Below are 15,073 nucleotides of genomic sequence, written 5' to 3'. Positions count from 1 at the left end.
CAAAATCTGCATCAGCTGTCAGATTCACAAACTCCATCGCACTGCAAGAAATCTCCTATAAATAGGTGCAGATATGCTAAATATTGATATATTATGCAAAATATAATTTCTCATTTTTAATAATACTTCTAATAGTAATAATATAATGAACCAAGATTAATAACCCTATCTTGAAGTGTTACTATTATTCATAATAATAACAACAGCAATACTTTAAAATAAGGTTGTATTCATCTTGATTAATAAATTTTTTTGCTTAAGATTTATTAATTTCTATATGTACTTATACATTTCTAACAATAGAACATATATGAAACCTATGTTTATGGATTAACATTATCATTAGTCAGTTGTAAATTTTAGATCAGGAAAACATCATCAAGAGAATCATGTTGCATGTTGCAAAAAATAAAAAGGTCCTAAAAATACAATGGGTTTCATTTACTTCACGCAAAATATAAATACTAATTTCCTAATAATTATAATACTAATAAAATTAAAATAATAGTAATAATTTAAAATAAGATTGTATTCATCTTCAATTCAAGTTTTGTGTAGAATTTGTTAATTTCTACATATACATTTCTGACAATAAAAAATATTAAACCTGTATTTATAAATTAATATTAGTTAAAATAATGTTGTGAAAAATATTCATGATGTCTAATATGCATTAAAGAATGTTGAATTATTAGAATCATTTCTTGAATCAATTTAGTTTTGCAGTTCCATTCACTAAATAAATAAACGTTTCCTCTACTGTACCTTTAAGCTTGCTACAGTATAAATAAATGACCTCCTCTGTCAGATTTAGATCATGAAAACAGAGTCAGGAAAGTCATGATGCCGTGCAGAAAATAGGTGTAGTTTTTTTCATGCAAAATGTGATTACTTATTGTTTTCTTATTGTTAATTTAAAAACAGCAACTCCAAAGTCATGGGTTTGATTCCCAGAGAATGCATCAAACTGATCAGGTGTCCATCTTAAATGAAATACAAGTCATTGCTTTGGATGAAAGCATCTGCAAAAAGCATGAATGTGAAATATAATGTAAATGGAATGTGACCCAGACGGGTTTTTTCGTCAGATTGACCCAGACGGAAACACACCGATGAGAAAGAGATGCAGGTCGTTCCAGTTCTGTCTCTGCAGGGACAAACTCACTGTCCTGCTTTGTGAGCGCAGACACACACACACACACACACACACACACACACACACACACACACACACACACACACACACACACACACACTGTACTGTAAGTGTTCTCCATCCTCCTGCACAGGTCAGAGATCTATATTAGACAAACTCTGATCCAGATTCATTAATGAAAGCAGGTATTTCTAGAACCAGAGTCTACAGAGCTGCTAGTGCTGATGGATCTGCCTGATCGTTCATAGAAATTAATAACTCTATTCATCAAGAGCACGCACAAAATTGCTCAAAAGTGTCAGTAAAGACATTTATAATGTTACAAAAATTTCTATTTCAAATAGAATCTGTGAATCCTGAAAAATAAAATACATCACAGTTTCCACAGAAATATTGGGCAGCACAACTGTTTTCAACATTGATAATAATCAGAAGTGTTTCTTGAGCAGCAAATCATCATATTAGAATGATTTCTGAAGATCATGTGACACTGAAGACTGGAGTAATGATGCTGAAAATACAGCTGCGCATCAGAAATACATTACACTTTAACAGATATTCACACAGAAAACAGCTGTTTTACATTGTAATAATATTTCATGATTTTACAGTTTTTACTGTATTTTTGATCAAATAAATGCAGCCTTGGTAAGCAAAAGAGACTTAATTTTTTTTTACTTTTTTATTTTATTTTATATTTTGAAATATATTTTATTTATCATTAAGTAGAATTACATTAGGTTTATTTTATTTTATTTTTATTTTATTAAGTACCATTTACAGGTTTGGATTGTTTGATTATTTTATTTTATTTAAATTTATGTGAAATTCAAAGCAGGTTTAAATTGTTTGCTGAATATTAATAAATAAAAATACATAATTAAAATTAATCATCATGAATTAATTATTAGCTTCAAGTTTTTTATTTTATTTTATTTTATTTTATTTTATTTATTATTAAGTAAAATTCACATCAGGCTTGGATTATTTTTGTGTTTTGTTGTGTTTCTGTTTTGTTTTATTTATTTTATTTTATTTTATTTTATTTTATTTTATTTTATTTTATTGACAGATTTCCATCATGATTTAAGTACTGTATGTTTTAGTAAGGTGACAGATTTCCATCATGAAGGTGAAAGTGAAGTCGTGTGGTCAGTGTTTATACCGCTGGTTAAAGTGAGCGAGTTTGTAAAGTTATCAGAACCTGCTAGAGAACAAAACGAGAGAAAGAGCTGAAATAATCTGCTCTCGTTGAGGAGATGAGACTGAAAATCCTCTTTGTCCTCTTCCACATGCTCAGAGTTTTTAGCGGAATACAGGCGTCTCGATCCCAAACCCTCGTTATGAAACCGTACACAAAATATCATCAGAGCGTTACATCACAGCACTGGATTACACTGCCGCATCAGTTCAGACACAAAAATTAATATTCTGTTACAGTTTGTGTCTTTTTTGTTTTGTGACTGATTGTGGTAAGTTTGGATATGCAGATGTGCAAATGCATTCAGATAGTCTCATCTTAAAAGACCAAAATATTCATGATTTATTTTCTAAAACTTGGAATGAAATACTGGCATCAATTGGTATTTGATATTTTAACAACCAATATTAGTTTCTTGGTTTGCAGCTTTTCAACAATTTATTATTATTAATATTATGTTCTATTATTACTGTTATTGATGTTATTATTAAAGTTTATTATTTTAGTTTAGTTTTTTAGTTTAGTGTTTGATGTTTTTTTGTTGTGGTTCATATACATTCTTTCATAATTTTTTATTTTAATTGTATTTTTTTTTATATTTTATTTTTATTTATGTTTTTTATGTTTTATTTTTATTTATGTATTTATGTTTTATTTTATTTATATTTTACATTTAATTGATTTGATTTACTGTATTTGTTTTATTTTAGTTTTATAAGGTTTATTTAAAGGTTTATTTTATTTTTGATTATTTAATTTAGTATATTAGTTGATATAAAAAAATTAATTTTATTACTGCATTGCCAAAATCATTTACATTATATGTATTTTAATTTATTTATTTATTTATTTATTGATTTCTCTAGAATAATTGACAAAAATGACACCGAACCGAATGAAAGTCAAATACCATGCCAAATTATGTGAATGCAGTAAATTCAACTGTGGTTAAATGTTTAATTGAATCTCATTTAAATGATCTCAGGATTCACCAAAAATTAAAGAAATTTTACTTAATATGTAATATTTTAATTATCATTATCTTAATTTATTTATTTATTTATTTTTATTTAATATTTTCGTTAGAGAATCCAGGATTCTGTTAGTCTAAACAGAATTCACAAAAATGTACACATTTTGCTTGATTTATTTAATAATTTAATAAATATTTAAATTAAACATTTTGAAGATTTTAAATATATTTTTTATGATTTAAATCAGTATTATGTTAGCCCTAAACCAGGATTGCTCAGAATTGTGTGAACTGTGACATAGGCATGTTAGCTACACTTTAGAAATTTGTTCCATCAATTACGTATTTATAAGTATCAGTGTTTTTCCAAACTAACATTTGTGTTTCTGTTTTCTAGAACGACACATGCCCATGCAAACCACAAATGAGGATCACACTGTTAGTTCTCACAGCTTTTGGCTGTCATTTATACTTATAGAGTAACCGGTTGACTAAACGCTCTCCATCCTTCACAAAGCACTCGAACAGAAGATCTGTGACATTTCCCTCGCTTTACTCCAGCCCTCATTTACAGAGCGCTGCGAGGATGAGGAGGATGAAGAGCGCTTTTATCACTAATTCACTAGCTGCTGTAAATCACTCTCTCTCTCTACTCTCTATCCTCTCTCTATGTGTTCTCTCTCTCGCGTAGTTGTTGACAGATGCCGGAAGTCACTTACTTGCCGGTTTATTTATGTATTTATGTTTTGTTTGATGTTTTTTTGTTGTGGTTCATATACATTCTTTCATAATTTTTTATTTTAATTGTATTTTTTTTTATATTTTATTTTTATTTATGTTTTTTATGTTTTATTTTTATTTATGTATTTATGTTTTTTTATATTTTATTTTATTTATATTTTTACATTTAATTTATTTTGATTTATTTGTTTTATTTTAGTTTGAGGTTTATAAATGGTTTATTTTATTTTTTATTTTAATTTAGTATATTAGTTGATATAAAAAAATTGTTTTATTACTGCATTGACAAAATCATTTTTACATTATATTATTTATTTATTTATTTATTTATTTATTTATATATCTACATATTTATCTACATATCATTTATTTATTTATTTATTTCTAGCAATTAATTGACAAAAATGACACTGAACTGAATGAAAGTCAAATAACATGCCAAATTATGTGAATGCATTCAATTCAACTGTGTTTAATGTTTAATTGAGCTCATTTAAATGATCTCAGGATTCACAAAAATTAAATAAATTTTACTTAATATGTAATATTTTAATTAGCATTATCTTAATTTATTTATTTATTTATTTTTATTTAATATTTTAGTTAAGAATCCAGGATTCTGTTAGTCTAAACATAATTCACAAAAAATGTACACATTTTGCTTGATATTTAATAATTTAATAAATATTTAAAATTAAATTTTGAAGATTTTTAAATATATTTTTATGATTAAATCAGTATTATGTTAGCCTAAACAGGATTCTCAAAATTGTGAGAACTGTACATAGGCATGTAGCTACACTTTAGAAATTTGTCCATCAATTCGTATTTATAATTATCAGTGTTTTTCCAAACTCATATTTGTGTTTCTGTTTTCTAGAACGACACATGATTACCTGCAAACACAAATGAGATCACACTGTTAGTTCTCACAGCTTTTGGCTGTCATTTATAATTTATAGAGTAACGGTGACTAACGCTCTCCATCCTTCACAAAGCACTTGAACAGAAGATCTGTGACATTTCCCTCGCTTTACTCCAGCCCCTCATTTACAGAGCGCTGCGAGGATGAGGAGGATGAAGAGCGCTTTCAATAATTCACTAGCTGCTGTAAATACTCTCTCTCTCTCTCTCTCTCTCTCTCTCTCCGTCTCTCTCTCTCGTGTTTGTTGACAGATGAAGGAAGTATCTGCCGTATTCAAGTCATTAAAAGCAGTGACATTTCTGACAGAATGGAGCGTCAGGCGTCTGATCCATAACGAGCTCAACCTTTATTAGCCTTTACTGCTCTTATACACCGTCTGCTCCACTTTACAGAGCTGCTCTGCTGAATGTTGTTTTGTTTAGTGCTGGCCTTTGAGTTATTTATTTATTTAATTCTTTAATATCAGTTTCTACAGTTTGTTTGATCTGAACCTGAATATTAAATTAATAATGATATATTTAAGTAAAAACCAATTGAAAATATTAATACAATGAGTAAATATCCATTATTAAATATTACAAATAATTATTAATATTCACTAATATTAACATTAACATTCATGGTCAGATATAGATTAAACAGACTGTGAAAACTGATATCAAATCAATCATAAAACTATTTATGAAAAACTATTTTTTTAAAGAAAATAATAAAAATGATAAAAAAAAAATACATTAAAAGCTCAAGTTAAGGTAGAATAGAAAAAAATAAAAAATATTTAAAAATCCAGTTCATTGTATTAGAATGATTACATTTCAGTTATTAAATATAAAAATATTTTCTTTTTACTTTTTTGTAATTTTGTTGTTTTTGTTACTTTCATAAACTCTAGTTTTTATTAATTTTAATTAATACAGTACTTCAATTCAAACTAAACAAAAATGAGAAATGTTGCCTTAAAAAAAACTGAAATATTTATATTAGTTTTAGTTAATTTATTTAACAATAAATTAGTTTAATAATGATTAACATTATAAGAACATCAGCTTTTTTACACCTCCAGCGGGTCTTTATATGAAGAATGACAGATTTAAATTTAGATTAAAAATACTTTTTTTAAATAGCATTTATATAGCTTACTAAAGGTGCATGGCATTGATCATTTACAGTACAGGATGAACAAAAAAATTGCACTCAACTGAGTGGAACATGATGTCACTTGAATGGTTGTTTAAGAGCTAATAGATGTGAGTTTTTAAACTTCATCCTGTTTAAAGATGATTGCAGAAGGAGAATCATGGAAAGATGACAGAAATGGTGCAGATCTTAGATGGTTTGTTGGTCGGATGAAGAAGAAATGTTGCGATGCCGTGAGTGACAGTCCTTCAGTCAGGAAACACACACACACACACACACACACACACACACACACACACACACACATACCCGTCTCCTGCCCTTGTTTCCTCTCTGAAGGACACACACACACACACCGGCAGTGAAAGCACGAATCTTAGTTCCGCATGTGACGTTCATTCTCATGTGTTTTTTGCTATTTTTTATTTATTTGTTTGTTTATTTTTATCCATGACGTAGATTCTGAACCTGATACAATCTTTCCTGCAGCACAGACTGAACTCTGGAAATATATTTAGCTATATCTAGTATATTTACATAAACTATGTTATCTACTGTTAATATTACAATTAATATTAATTATTAATGAGGGGTATAAAATATATATTATATGTAATTAAAAAATGTATGCATATATTATATTTAGAACTAGATTTATATAATTGTATTAATATTAATTTTAAATGAGATATAAATCTGTTCTATATAATACATTTAATATAATAAATTATTTTTTATAATGTTATATCATACTAATAATATTACTACTTAATATTAATTATTAGATAAGATATAGAAATATGTAATTAATAATTAATTATTAAATTTAGATTTAATTTGAAATAATATGCATATATGTTTGTGTATTTAAGTTTTGAAACTAGTGAAAGGATTTCACATTACTGTGTTACTGTGCTGAAATAAAACAAACTAATGTGACTTAGTCCTGTTATCCAGCGTACTGTATATGATGGGGTCTGACAGCAGGAGTGACTCTTGTACAGTCTGGAGCCGGTTTTCTAACGCGCCAGCGCAGGCGGTTAATGAAATGCGTGCGACCTCTGACCCCTGCAGCTGTATGTAGTAAACAGTCCTCTCCTCTTCCGCTCTCAATCAGTCAGCGATTAGAAATCTCACCGAGTTTCACTTTCAGACAGCAGATTAGATCTCATGTTAGACACACAACTCACTCCTGCATTATACATCACATCAGGCCAGTCAAATCCTCAATTATTCACATGCACTTGATTCAGATTTTATACCTTATAGAGGCGACCGGGGCTAGTTGTCACAGTCAAGTCCATTTCTGTTTAGACTAGTTACTGAACACTTCTATAGTTACTTAAAAGAAAAATTCAACTAAAACTAAAACCAAAATAATAAAAAAATAATATCAAAAAACAAAATTCCAGTATCCCATTTATTTGTTTATTTAACAAATTTTAATTATTATATTTTCATTATTTAGATTATTTATATATAATAATTATATAATTGTTTTTCATTAATATTTCTATTAATATGTCTGATTTATGATATATTATTAATATTACTATACTTACTATTGATTTTAATTAATTTTAATTATTTAATAGGTAATTAATATTTAATTTTAAATGATGAAAACGATCATTACTTGAAATTAAATAAAATAAAATATATAATAAATATTTTCATTTCAACTTGATGTACTAAAATAATTAAATCTAAGTTTCTACAATTTAACTAATAATAAAATATAACATATTACATAAAATATTTTAATACATAATTTAAAATATATGTATCTCAAAGATACTATATGTGTGTGTGTGTGTGTGTGTGTGTGTGTATATATATATATATATATATAACAATTTATATATATATATATTCTGTATTCTGTATTCTGAACTGATACAGATATATTTGATATATAATATACTTTCAATATATCTTCATTTCTATCTATTCATATATATCTATTCATTTAATATAATAATAATAATAATAATAATAATAATATAATCATGTTAGTTTATTAAATTTTATTTATTTAATAATCAATTAATCAGTCAAATATTATAATTAAATAATCAAATGTAATTGTAAATAATATTGATAATATTGATAATGACATATATTTGTAATATTGCTAATAAATATAACAGTTAAATCTAACTGAAGCTGTTTCTGTGGGTGAGTGTTGTCTGTGAGCATCAGCTGCTCCCTCTGCTGGTCACATGGGCCGAAGGGCCGCCCATTACCATGGAAACAGATGTGTCAGAGCATGAGTGCATGGATCAGACTCCTAGAATCCACCGTTTGACGACTGTTTTGACTCGCTCCCGTGTGTGAGTGGCCATTAAAAATACATGCAGGTGTTTTCTCAGCAGGAGCGATTCAGTGCTTTACAGACAATAGCATTTCCCCTCATGGAAAATAATCTAGCTGCTCATTCAAAATGCATGAGAGACTCACAGCGAGAGGAAGAGCAGGTCAGCCGCGCTTCCTCACATCCACACACCTGTTTGCTCTCGATCGCATCACTGCCACCTGCTCTCTCAGAGATTATTCAGTCAGAAATTAACTTCAGCATTATTGATTCACTCTCACGTTGCTCCAAACCTGAATGACTTTCTTCATACAGATCTGAGAAATGCCGTATCAAGCTTCTTTTCATTACCTTTTAATATAAAGAATAATGAGAATTAAACAGAGTCAATTAGAAATCATTATATATTATTCTAGAGCTATAGTTGTCATTTAATTTAACTTTATGTACTGAAATAATTTAAAACTAAAATATGATACTAAAAAAAAATGTGTAAATAAGAAATTTGTAAATAAAAATCTATTTCAATTTTAATTCAAAATATCAAATTATGATATTGAAATAACACTATATACATATTTTGTCCTTACTTTTTAAGTTTAAAGGATAATGAGAATTAAATGCTTTCATATGGCTTCAGAAGACTTTTTATGATTCTGTTATGGTTTCTTTTGGGGATTGAACAGTGTGAACATTCTACTAAACGTCTCTTTTTGTGTTCCACGAAACAAAGCGAGACCGATTTGGAAGGACATGAGCGAATGATGACAGAACGTTCCTTCGCTCTGAACCGTTTCTTTAAAGCTGGATGTGAGATCTGGTGGTTTTTAAGTGTTTTTTTTTCCCCTGTCCTCGGTGGCTTGATGTTTACACAGTGTCCTATTCCTGCCCAAATCTCATCAGGATCTTTCAACTAAAATGGGTTTCTGCCAGCAGGACATTCTGACTAATGAGAAAAACGTCCCTGTTCAGCTGGAATCACACACACACACTCGAGCTGAGCCTTTTTACAAACCATGCTAATCGACAGCAGGTCACAGATGATGCACAGAGTTTGATTTAAAGTAACAGACGTGTTTTATTGTCTTGTGTGTTTCAGGTGGTGCTTGTCTTCGCTCTGAGCATCGGAGCGCTTGTGATTTACTTCATCGACTCCTCGAAGTGAGTATATGTTCATTTTGTTGCTGTGCATTTACATACAGGGTTCAACAATATCCACTAACATTCACATGCAAGCAATAAAAAATGCAAAAAATAATAAGCCTTGGTAGTTGACTGTAATACATGCTTTAAATTGAATCATAAAAGTCTGTTCAAATCAAGCGTGAATATTCTGGTCTGGTTGAATGGACCTTTTGACAGCGATTTGGTGTCTAAAAAAGCCTTTGAAATTATTTTTTTTTTTCAAATTTTATTTGATTACATTTAATTTAATTCCCATAAAAATGTGTCACTTAAAATAAAATAAATTTTAAATAATATATATATGTGTATATATATATGATATGTATTTCAGCTAGCTGCCATGGCAACATTTCTCATTTTTATTTAGCTTAACAGGATGTACTAAAATAATTTAAGTGAAATAATAAATAATGAAAACTATAAAGAAAATATTAAAGAAAAATTTAAAGAAAACTAAACCCAATAAAAATAATAAACACACAGCAAAATTACTAAAACTTTAACTAAAATTAGAATAAAAATGGAAAATATAAAAATAAAATATTTTATTGAAAATATTAATGAAAACTAAAATAGTATGTTAAAATAACACTGGTATTAAATCATAAATCACAGAATTTCATAAAACTGAGAATTTCCAGAAAAATTAAAACAGTTCTGGGGACAAAAAGAAAGAAAAGAAAAAAGAGAAAAAAAGATAACATAAATAAACATTTTATAAGGTACCATTGGTGTTTAGATCTTAATAAAAATTGTAAAAAATTTATTCAGCTGATGAGACACCCTTTTTTAGTATTAAATTTGAATTAAACCATTAATACAGATTGCAGAAAAAGTTCAATGGGAAACACTGAATTTGAGAAAAAAAATAATAAAATGGTTTTCATGGGTCTTATGTATATAAAATGCAAAATACTGGAATAAATATGTATGATACATTCAGAAGTTAGTTGTGGACCCTCCATGAATCCATGAATAAGTGATGGGGACTGGGGCGGAAGGAATCGTCCCCTGGGCTTCGACAGACAGATTTAGGAATAGAAACACACTGAGAGAGAGAGAGTTTAGAGCATCACCGCTGAACATACGCTGTTTCAGAGGTCAAACTGATGTCATCACACATCTCACACTTCAGCGAGCTCATAAAGGTGAAGAGTGTTATGGCACAACCGGTTACGCCACGGCCACCACTTAAAAAATTTAAAAATTTTAATCAGGAGAGAAATCTGCACAGATCAAGCACCGTTTAAAGAGATCTAAACAAATATGTGACTGGTTTATGATGTGAGAGACAACAGGACATTGAATTCTTCACTGGAGTTAGCATCATTATGAATTATGGACTCGCATTATAGTAAAAAAAATTTCTTCATGATAGATTTGTTTCAGCTTTTGTCTTCTCCAGATGTTAACTGATGGACTGGAGTGCTGTGGATTATTGTGATGTTTTTATCAGCTGTTTGGACTCTCATTCTGACGGCACCCATTCACTGCAGAGCATCTGTTGCTGAGACTCTGATGCAATGCTACATTTCTCCAAATTTTATGTAGAAACAAACTCATCCTCATCTTGGATGGCTTGAGGGTGAACAGGTTTACAGCACATTTTTATTTTTTGGTGAATTATTCTTTTATCATAATAACATCTAACACATGCAGGAATGTGCGTATGGTTAAGTTTCATTTAAATATCATAAATCATCAAAAAGCAGATCAGTTTCAGAACAGTCTTGCTTGTTTCAGTAAATCTTGTTCTGACCTATTGTGGTATAATCTTTCAGATCTTTCATATCTGAATAGCATGTCCTGTTCAGCATTAGAAACACGCACTCATGCCGTCCTGCTCAAAACAGACCTGTTGACACAGGAAGTGAGCCTTATCCTCTTCCTCATTAGTGCATCATGGGGGATTTAGCAATTTCATTTGAGACATTGGCCTCTGGCTAGCAGTGTTTAATTGTCCTGAGCGCTGTAACCCTGCAGCAGGGCATCAGGGTCACGGCCGCAGGACAGCATTAGAGTGTGTGCTGAAACCGCATTAGAATATGAGCGGGTTTGTTTGTCAGAGACACAGCAGGTTCAGACGTGGGCGAGTGCCGTTTCTGTGTCTCTGTAGCCTTGATTCTCAACATTTGTTTGCCCGCATGAAGTGCCAAACATATACCACAAACTCTCCTGCAGTCATTAAGGTCCTGTGAATATCACTGTGATGAATGATTATTGTGTGAATGAGAAAAATACAACACAGATGCAGAAAGGGCTGCAGACAAAAGCAGGATGGATGGATGGATGAACAGATGGATAATTAAATTAATGGATACTTGGATAGATAGATAGATGAATGCTAGATCGATGGTTGATGGATGATGGATGGATGAATGACTAGATCAATGGTTGATGGATGGATGGATGAATGGCTAGATTGATTGTTGATTGATGGATGGATGGATGAATGGCTAGATTGATGGTTGATGGATGGATGGATGGATGGATGAATGGATGGATGGATGGTTGATGAATGGATGGATGGATGGTTGATGGATGATGAATGGATGAATGGCTAGATTGATGGTTGATGGATGGATGAATGCTAGATCAATGGTTGATGGATGGATGGATGGATGGATGAATGGCTAGATTGATGGTTGATGGATGGATGGATGGATGAATGCTAGATTGATGGTTGGATGGATGGATGGATGAATGCTAGATTGATGGTTAATGGATGGATGGATGGATGGATGGATGGATGAATGGCTAGATTGATTGTTGATTGACGGATGGATGGATGAATGGCTAGATTGATGGTTGATGGATGGATGGATGGATGGATGGATGAATGGCTAGATTGATGGTTGATGGATGGATGGATGGATGAATGGCTAGATCGATGGATGATGGCTGAGATCGATAGATCGATGTTGATGGATGGATGGATGGATGAATGGCTAGATCGATGGTTGATGGATGGATGAATGAATGCTAGATTGATGGTTGATGGATGGATGAATGAATGCTAGATTGATGGTTGATGGATGGATGATGGATGAATGGATCGATGGTTGATGGATGGATGAATGAATGCTAGATCGATGGATGGATGGATGGATGGATGAATGCTAGATCGATGGTTGATGGACGAATGGATGGATGGATGAATGCTAGATCGATGGTTGATGGATGGATGGATGAATGCTAGATCGATGGTTGATGGATGGATGGATGGATGGATGAATAGCTAGATCGATGGTTGATGGATGGATGAATGAATGCTAGATCGATGGATGGATGGATGAATGGCTAGATTGATGGTTGATGGATGGATGGATGGATGGATGAATGCTAGATTGATGGTTGATGGATGGATGGATGGATGAATGGCTAGATCGATGGTTGATGGATGGATGGATGAATGCTAGATCGATGGTTGATGGATGGATGGATGAATGCTAGATCGATGGTTGATGGACGAATGGATGGATGGATGAATGGCTAGATCGATGGTTGATGGATGGATGGATGAATGCTAGATCGATGGTTGATGGATGGATGGATGAATGAATGCTAGATTGATGGTTGATGGATGGATGAATGAATGCTAGATTGATGGTTGATGGATGGATGATGGATGAATGGCTAGATCGATGGTTGATGGATGGATGAATGAATGCTAGATCGATGGATGGATGGATGAATGGATGAATGCTAGATCGATGGTTGATGGATGGATGGATGGATGGATGGATGGATGAATGCTAGATTGATGGTTGGATGGATGGATGGATGAATGCTAGATCGATGGTTGATGGATGATAATAAAAGGATAGATGAATAGTTCTATGATGAATGGATGGATTGATAGATGGATGAATGGCTAAATAAATGGATGATGGATAAATGATGGATGGATGACAAAAGGATGGATGAATAGTTAGTGATGAATGTTAGATGATGGATGGATGATAGATAGATGGATGATGTATGGATTGATGAATGCTAGATGGTTGGATGGATAAATAAATGTATCAATAAATTTATGGATTTTGTGGATTAGGTTGGAAGAACGCTTAATTTCCCAGAATTCATCATCTGAATTTCATGTAACTTAGTAAGTTGATTTTCCTGTTGTTCTCGTTCCAGTTCAGCTTCCTGTGTGTTGTGTCCGATTCAGTTCAAATTCTGAGTCATGATCTGAACTGGAGCAGAGCTGATTGTTGGGTTGTTTGTTGTATGTGTCCTGTGACCTGAGCCTCCTGTGAAGTATTACTTACGTTAAACGTCTCTTAATTACAGTCGTGTCACTGAGAGCTCGGATGCGTCTCTCTGACCCGCGGGAACAGAACCCAGCAAACAGAGCTGGATAGAGTTGCGTTTCTCAGTCCCCGCAGCTGTTCTGAAACTCCTACAGGTTGAGAGTTTCACAGCTCGCTGTTCTCTCTCGGGTCCTTTGATGTTCTCAGCCTTTGTACAGTAGCATTGAATCGCTTACACTAAAGTCAAACCCGATCCACCGGAAATAACAGACTGGAGCAGAGAGTTTACTGTAGCGCTCTGATCTCTGAACCACTTCCTGTGATAGTGTCAGAAGTTCTCACCATATATATATATATAGTTATATATATATGTTTATATTTTTATATGTTATATTTATTTTATTTATTTATTTTTAGGATTTAATGATTTTAAAAAATAATAATATTTTCATGACATTTCCTCCCAAAAAATAAACATAGTCATTACTTTAATGTGTAAAAATATATTAAAATAAAACATATTTAAAAAAATGTGTACATCAAGATAGTATTACTGGTTTTATATGTATATAATTAACTATATATATATATGAATTTACTTTATTATATGTATTATGCATATCATATTACATACAGTACACATAATTGTGCTGTCAAACGATTAAACGCGATTAATCGCATCCAAAATAATTTTTTGTTTATATATTTTTAAAATATTTACATGTATTTACATACATATATTTATATTCATAGAATTTTTTATTATATAAAAATATATTTCATATATACATCACATATTTTTCTTAAAAATATACATGCATGTGTATGTATTTACTGTATATATACATAATAAATATACACAGTACACACACACACACGTTATGTAAACAAATCTTTTATTTTGGATGTGATTAAAAAACATATTAAAACATTGTACATATTGTATTGACAATAAGAATATATACTATTTAGAATTTTTTTTAGTAAAGAAATCCTGTATTATAGCATTTCTGATTCTATATAGAATTATACATTATATTTTATAGTACTGCATATAAAAACACACTCCAGATACTTGGCAATAATGAGACTTTAGGGGGAAAATTTCTCTTTTTTTTTCTTGAACAATTACCCAATCAAAACCATCTGTCCTCAGCATCGTTACGAAAAAGCAAAGACAATCAATGC

At 30.9% G+C, this 15,073-nt stretch overlaps 1 protein-coding gene across 1 annotated transcript in view; it reads left to right on the top strand.

The window, feature by feature from the left end:
* The window catches only part of LOC109096456 (calcium-activated potassium channel subunit alpha-1-like), an 81,636-nt gene that overhangs the window by 21,667 nt on the left and 44,896 nt on the right, over nt 1-15,073 (top strand). The window contains 1 exon segment of the mRNA XM_042734836.1: nt 9,547-9,608. Coding sequence (XP_042590770.1) covers nt 9,547-9,608 — 62 coding nt within the window.

This window comes from Cyprinus carpio, chromosome B12, assembly GCF_018340385.1.
Source record: "Cyprinus carpio isolate SPL01 chromosome B12, ASM1834038v1, whole genome shotgun sequence".
NCBI classification, from domain to species: Eukaryota; Metazoa; Chordata; class Actinopteri; order Cypriniformes; family Cyprinidae; genus Cyprinus; species Cyprinus carpio.
This window is presented reverse-complemented; position numbering and strand designations above follow the sequence as displayed.